The following is an 8,183-nucleotide window of genomic DNA, read 5'->3' as shown; positions in this document are numbered from 1 at the left end:
GCAAATTATGAGGGCATACAAGAAACATTCTGAATAAAGGCACAACTATTTATAGCCTACTTCACTTGGGAAAAGGGACTGCAATACATGTCATGTTTATATGATTTTCAGTTTGCTTCACACGACTGGTTTCACATTCGTCTCAAGGGGAAGAAATAATCTAAAACAATTGAGTATGTGTATTTACAATCACCTTCTCCTTATCAACAGCTCTCAATGCATACATTACAGAGCATGGATGACAATGGAGATTCAATTGGAAGAAATAAAGTAGATTCTTGTCCCACTTGGAACTGGTAGGTTCGCTAGACCTTATTCATGGTTTCCTCGCATATAAAGGTGGGGGAATTATTAGGGAATCAAGGTCAGACTATAGCGTATCTATAGACACCTTTGTCGCACCATTTCTTTGATCTCCCCCCAAATTAATAGCGGGTGAATAGCAGGGCTGAATACGCATAGAGAGAAAAGTGCAGAAAAAAGGGAATTACGTTTCATTTGCCAGCGCTTGACTCGAGTCGGAATGCCCCCCACCAATGAGCACACATCTTCACCCCAGGCCTATGGAAATGCACTGCCACCACTGCCTTTTGCCATCGCCACCAATTCAAATAGTATTGTGAATAGAGTTCAATGCTCCTCTATAAATTCCAGTCAGGCGACTCTGAAATCAAAGGTTCTGTGCCTCAACTTCATGCCATTCTTTGTCAACATCTTCAGGCTACTTCTTAAAGCCAAACTTTGAAAACAAATATTTTTCATATTCATTGCTAAGATATTGATTTGTTTCAAGTTGTAGTAAAAGAACGAAGAGAAAACATCAGATGCAAAGGGATCCTTGTCTGAAGTAAAGTTATATCCAAAATAACCACATTCAATGGGGTAGGTGCTTACCTCAGCCTTGTGGACTTGATTTTCGATTAGTAAATTTCCTCCACAAAGAAAAGAAAGTCCTGGCTATGTGTTACTCTGATTCAAATGAAAACCCTGGTAAATGTCTGAGTTAAATTTAAGAATATGAAAGTACATTTCATGCCGTAATAAAAAGGCTTGCAAAATATGGAATTTGAAACATTTGAGCACTAATTCCACCTCAACCTTGAACACTTCAACATCACAGAATTTTAATATACAGTTGAAGTCAGAAGTTTACATACACCTTAGCCAAATACATTCTTAGGTCAGTTAGGATCACCACTTTATTTTAAGAATGTGAAATGTCGAGAGAATGATTTATTTCAGCTTTTTTTTCTTTCATCACATTCCCAGTGGGTCAGAAGTTTACATACACTCAATTAGTATTTGGTAGCATTGCCTTTAAATTGTTTAACTTGGGTCAAATGTTTTGGGAAGCTTGTGGAAGTCTACCCACAATAAGTTGGGTGAATTTTGGCCCATTCCTCCTGACTGAGCTGGTGTAACTGAGTCAGGTTTGTAGGCCTCCTTGCTCGTACACGCTTTTTCAGTTCTGCCCACAAAGTTTCTATAGGATTGGGGTCAGGGCTTTGTGATGGCCACTCCAATACCTTGACTTTGTTGTCCTTAAGCCATTGTCCATTTGGAAGACCCATTTGCAATCAAGCTTTAACTTCCTGACTGATGTCTTGAGATACTGTTTCAATATATCCACATACTTTTCCTTCCTCATGATGCCATGTATTTTGTGAAGTGCACCAGTCCCACCTGCAGCATAGCACCCCAACAACATGATGCTGCCACCCCCGTGCTTCACAGTTGGGATGTTCTTCGGCTTGCAAGCCTCCCCCTTTTTCCTCCAAACATAACGATGGACATTGTGGCCAAACAGATTTATTTTTGTTTCATCAGACCAGAGGACATTTCTCCAAAAAGTACGATCTTTGTCCTCATGTGCAGTTGCAAACCGTAGTCTGGCTTTTTTATAACGGTTTTGGAGCAGTGGCTTCTTCCTTGCGGAGCGGCCTTTCAGGTTATATCGATATAGAACTCGTTTTACTGTGGATATAGATACTTTTGTACCTGTTTCTTCCAGCATCTTCTCAAGGTCCTTTGCTGTTGTTCTGGGATTGATTTGCACTTTTCGCACCAAAGTATGTTCATCTCTAGGAGACAGAACACGTCTCCTTCCTGAGCGGTATGACTGCTGCGTGGTCCCCTGGTGTTTATACTTGCGTACTATTGTTTGTACAGATGAACGTTGTACATTTGTACAGGCATTTGGAAATTGCTCCCAAGGATTAACCAGACTTGTGGAGTATCACAATTTATTTTCTGAGGTCTTTTATTTCACCTTTATTTAAGGTTGGCGTATTGAGAACAAGTTCTCATTTACAATTGCGACCTGGCCAAGACTTAAAGCAGTTCGACACATACAACAACACAGAGTTACACATGGAGTAAAACAGTCAATAATACAGTAGAAAAATAAGTCTATATACAATGTGAGCAAATGAGATGAGATAAGGGAGGAAAAGGCAAAAAAAAAAGGCCATGGTGACGAAGTAAATACAATATAGCAAGTAAAACACTGGAATGGTAGATTTGCAGTGGAAGAATGTGCAAGGTAGAGATAGAAATAATGGGGTGCAAAGGAGCAAAATAAATAAATACAGTAGAGTGAGAGGTAGTGGTTTGGGCTAAATTATAGATGGGCTATGTACAGCAGTAATCTGTGATCTGCTCTGACAGCTGGTGCTTAAAGCTAGTGAGGGAGATGTGTGTTTCCAGTTTCAGAGATTTTTGTAGTTCGTCCAGTCATTGGCAGCAGAGAACTGGAAGGAGAGGCGGCCAAAGGAAGAATTGGCTTTGGGGGTGACCAGAGAGATATACCCGCTGGAGTGCGTGCTCCAGGTGGGTGCTGCTATGGTGACCAGCGAGCTGAGATAGGTGGGGTCTTGGCTGATTTCTTTTGATTTTCCCATGATGTCAAGCAAAGAGGCACTGAGTTTGAAGGTAGGCCTTGAAATACATCCAGAGGTACACCTCCAATTGACTCAAATTATGTAAATTAGCCTAACAGAAGCTTCTAAATCCATGACATTTTCTGGAATTTTCCAAGCTGTTTAAAGGCACAGTCAATTTAGTGTATGTAAACTTTTGACCCATAGAATTATGATAGTGAATTATAAGTGAAATAATCTGTCTGTAAACAATTGTTGGAGAAATGACTTGTGTCATGCACAAAGTATATGTCCTAACCGACTTGCCAAAACTATAGTTTGTTAAAAAGAAATTTGTGGAGTGGTTGAAAAACGAGTTTTAATGACTCCAACCTAAGTGTACGTAAACTTCCGACTTCTACTGTATTCATCACATTGTACTATCAACATTTCTGGTTTTATCTTAGAGCACCTAAATAAGCTGGTGGACATAGTTTAGAGAACCAACAGCACAATGCAAGGAGCCAATAAGGTGCATATCTGGGCCATAACTGGCCTGATGGCCGTCCTCACTATGTTCTTCAACCTGTACATCTTCCTGATGAGCCTAAAGAGCTACAGGCAGAACAAACACTTGACCCCGTGAGACCACCAGCACAGCTCTGTCTGTGGCCAGTTGTGCCCACCAGCTGCTCTGCAGTCTCTGGATGACCATGGGCAACATAGACTGCTGACTGGCCACGGACAGGACTGCCAACTTCACCATCATGTGGACCACCGCCTCCATGATCTTCTAATACAGCACAGAGTTGGTGATTGAGCCCATCCACTGCTACACCAAGATCCAAAGGCCATCCTGAAGCACTGTAGTCCTGGTCCTCCCTGTGTGGTCTCAGAACCTGTCTGCCCATGCGGACTGTTCTCGTCCCTGAGAATAACACATGAAAACAAGAACTGCGGTGCCATCATGTCTAATGACAACCCGTGCATGATACAGATCACCATTTATCTAGTCCTCTCTCACATCATCCTGGGAGTACTGATGCTAATGTGTTGCATATCCATCTTTGTTCACCTGGCCATCCATCTCCAGCACATTAAGACCAGTACCAATGGTTTCCACGCGCCTAAGCTGGACCCTGAAATGCGGGTGATAAACATGACCCTGGTACTGTTGGTTGCTCTATATGTACTATCAGGTAACGGTGAAGAAAGAGAATGCCATTCTGCTCTCTTTACTCTTCTATATCACTTTCAGTGCCTTGGTTCTTATGGTAAGAAGAACTTCTGGAAGGTTCTCCTCCACTCTTACAATGTCTGCCTGGATGAGTTTCCCTGTCGGTCCGGGCTGAAGGTGCCTGAGACCAAATGCAAAACCAGCTCTGCTCACAGTCGAACACTGAGGTCAGACCAGGGTAGGCAGTGAGCTGGCGTACATTTAACGTGTTTGGATAGTATGGTTTAGAGCCATCTGCTCATCTGACCACTTCACTTCATCATTAGGTTAAATGCGTTTCTTATTCTTCCAGTCATAAAACTATGATAGCTTAAAAACTATTTATCCACATGTTATTTTATAATAGCCCTGTCTCTGTTTAATGTTGTTATCAGTTTAATTAAGCAGTTTTTATTATGGGTGTAGTTATTAAGTCATGATAATAAACAGAGTAGTTCAAGCCCTGGATGCTGAATGGCTGAAAGCCATGGTATATGAGAGAATATGGAGGCGAAAGAAACCTGTTTATAATAGCAATAAGGCACCTCGGTGGTTTGTGCTATTTTTGCCAATATATCATGGCAAAGGGCTGTATCCAGGCACTCTGTAAGAACAGCCCTTAGCCGTGGTATATTGGCCAAATACCACATCCATTCGGGTCTTATTGCTTAAATAACCTCCCATGTCTTTTGCCATTATAGATATTAAGATTTACAGGCCTTATTAATATCATGGCTAGTCATTTTGGGGCCTTTGCCACAGCCTGTTTCTCTGATCTCAACAGCTAATATCCCGTGTGTTTCTGAGAGCATAGCGAATGGGATTAAAATGGTTCAGTAAATTGTTCTGACATCTATAACCAGGTCATTAGCATAACAACCAAACAATACACTCCACCAATCAAACTGCATCTGAAGTGTAAACAAATATTTTGCTGAAAATCTGTGCCATGTATAGTGGATGAATACATGTTCTGTAGAACCTCTGCTCACAAAATATTAAGACAAATATGTGACAGCCATATGATCTTTCAGAATTCGGCAACACTGACAATACCCCATTGCTACATTCCCTCTAGCACCATCTAGTGAAGTCTAATCTGGAGATACACAGGGGTATTTCTGATCATTCAACTGCACTTAAAGGAAAACTCCACCCCAAAAAACCTTTTTTTTTGTTATTTGTTTCATTTAGTCCCAAAATGATTTGCTTGTCAGCAATCAGGTTTTCAAGATATGTAACTTTCAAAATACAGAAATCATCCCTGTATGATGCAAACTCAATAGTTTTTGGGTGGACTTTTCATTTAAGTCTACTTCTATCTATTGGTCAATATTGACGATAAAAACCAGGTCTCGTGAAACTCGTCCATGGATGAGCGAATATCACAGGGCAGCCTGGAAGCATCACTTCTTTAGTCATGTGACTCAGGGACTGCAGGGAGAGTGATATCCTGTCCCCCCCAGTATCTGACAGGAAGGAAGAGGCCATTAGGAGGCCAGATTACCAAGACCAGTATCTACACATCACACAGGGCCTACTGCAATAAATTACACTTGTAGTAAAACTCCCTCCCCAGCCCAGGCAACACTACTGTACAGAAACAGACTGCTTTCACATGTAGGGAACAGTCTTGTGTTATACTAAAGTCCACGTAAAGAAACAATGTTGTGATCTTGATACATTTAATACCGCTATGAAGAATGTTCTCTTTCTCAATACACAACATAGAAATAAAGCATGAATATGACTGAAGCACAATTACATGTAGAACCTCTGGTATCTCAAGGAAATTACTGCCAGACATAAATTCTCACATTCCACATCGCTATATACCAGAATTAAAATGAGGCTTTGTGTGACAGAATGAAAAGAATCTCACTGTCATACCATCTCACCAGACGTCAAGGTCCTTCATTATCCTCTCAATTATTGCATAATTATTCATCAAAAAATATATAATGAAGTCCCAAATAGTGCCTGATATGTCCTTGATAAGAGATAAGGGATGACACCGGCAATAGATATGAGTACAGGATAATGATTCTGCTGAGGACAGAGGCTGGTTGTCTAGCCTTCTGTAACAATACCTTCAACAGAGCAGTTTGTTCAATTCTTTATTTTTGTTTGGTCGGATTTACAAGTTTTATTGGTAAAAAATATATATATTACATCTCTTCATGCTACTATAAAGCTTTAAATCTCTTTACAAATATCTGTTCTGATCATTGTTAGAAAAACTCATTTAAAAAGGGTTAGATCCCTTCTAAAATATCTTTGATCCCTGGAAATAGTCTAACCTAAAATACTGACTCATTCTTGCACTACATACATGAAAAGGTCATTTCTGAAATTCTGAAAGATTACATGCATAGATGAGCAATTCAGAGGACAAAGAGAGCATTGCATTGTTTTGAAAATAACAACTATATGAAACCGAATAATAAAAGACAATGTATACATTGATATATAAATCAAGTTGAAATGTTCACTGTTGAAAGTAGAACCGATGTAAATATCCATGTCTCTATCTGTCCAACTCAAGTTGCTGGATGAACGCATACCAATTAACTTGAAATCTTTCAAATAAGTTAAAGTAATACAACAATGAATCAATAAAAGTGTATTCAAATGAAACTATGAAATGCACCAGGACTTGGGAGAAAAAAAATATCTGCCAACTTTAAAACAGATTATTGAGTTTGTGCCATACCGTGTTAAAATGACAACTTGCTAAATATATCAAGCGGATTTGTATAGAAAGCATGAGTTCAAGACATACAGTATTTAGTTTTTTATAAAACGTAAAAAATATACAATTTAAAAAAATCTAATTTACATGAATTCCTTCCAGTGCATGTCTCTAAAGATTCTGAAATCATTGAGGTACTATCTTAGTGTGCTTTCATCACACAAATATGTAATGCATAGTTACTCAGTATTTATGAGTTAGCCAAGGTTATTCAATGTGACTATCGTCCACAAACTTATTTGGGGGAAAGTTCCATTTTGATTACAAATCTCAATTCCCCCCCAAAAGGACTACTACGCATGTACAACCTATGATCTATGACTGGGTCGAGGGAACCAAAAAGTCATCCAGGGTCGCAACCATAGATTTAGACTATATAATCAACAACAATAGAATCAAAGTCTGTTGAAAATCAGTTCTGAGTCACAGACCATAAATTCCCTGCTCTTGATCAGCAATAGTGATTCTAAAATAAAAAGGTTTTCACCTAGCTATATCACATAATAAAACATGAAAATGCAGTCACTGCTTGTGCTTTTCTTGACGAATGCCCAAAACAGGCACTGGAAATTATGAATAGTCCAGTGTGATTCCAACACATAATGACAAAAGACAAAATTGAAGCTTTGGTCATTCCTTATCCTTGCAGTGATATTCCCAAAATATATACTACACTATATACAACAACATCTCAAAGACCCTTGGGAAATATGCTAAGGTCATTGTTATTATTGCTTTTTCAGAAATATATACACTTCCCAAATCATGAATTAAATCCACCTTTATCCAATTCCCCATTCCCAGGAAACTAGACTATAAATGGACTCTCCTCAAAATATGAAAAGGCGTGTGACCCAATGCACCACGGCTTACAAAGACATCTGTCACTCTCCATTTTTCAACATACCATTCAATTACTTTAGTATGGAAACAATTATGCTTCTGTTTCTTAGATATTCACAGGGCACACACAACACGTACCCAGCTTGTTAGAATAACTCGTAGTAAGTATCAGAAATATCAATTGTTGACATGTAATTCTGAAGTACATAACAGGTAAAAGTACTGGTCCTGAAATAGTACTGTAATAAAGTGCTACAGTACCACAAGGTGAACCAAACCCTTTTCCCAGGCAGCAGGTCTCTGAACCAGATGAGAGGGGCTGTCCGGGTGGAGGATCCTCACTGAGGATTATTCTCATAGGAGCCAGGGAACATAGACTTCCTGGTTTTAGGAGGAGGTGGAGGGGGCTTGCTGTCAATTTTCTGAGGCAGAGGAGGGTGGAACTATGGAGAGACCGGGGGAAAAAATGATAATGTTAAAAATATTCTGTTTCACAATGTGCATTTTACTAAAA

General features: G+C 39.5%; 1 protein-coding gene across 4 annotated transcripts in view; it reads right to left on the bottom strand.

The window, feature by feature from the left end:
- Positions 1-5,745: 5,745 nt before the first annotated feature.
- The window catches only part of LOC109895861 (dedicator of cytokinesis protein 5), a 32,625-nt gene continuing 30,187 nt past the window's right edge, over positions 5,746-8,183 (bottom strand). For 2 of the 4 annotated variants that reach the window (XM_031830130.1, XM_031830131.1), the window contains exon 49: positions 5,746-8,112. In XM_031830130.1, the coding sequence (XP_031685990.1) occupies positions 8,008-8,112 (105 nt within the window). In that variant the 3' untranslated portion in view covers positions 5,746-8,007. The remainder of the gene's footprint in view (positions 8,113-8,183) is intronic. The other 2 variants (XM_020489903.2, XM_020489904.2) reach the window with 1 other exon arrangement.

The sequence above is a fragment of the Oncorhynchus kisutch genome, linkage group LG8, assembly GCF_002021735.2.
Source record: "Oncorhynchus kisutch isolate 150728-3 linkage group LG8, Okis_V2, whole genome shotgun sequence".
In the NCBI taxonomy this organism is placed as follows: Eukaryota; Metazoa; Chordata; class Actinopteri; order Salmoniformes; family Salmonidae; genus Oncorhynchus; species Oncorhynchus kisutch.
Note: the sequence above shows the minus strand (reverse complement) of the source record. Positions and strands in the feature narration are given on the sequence as shown.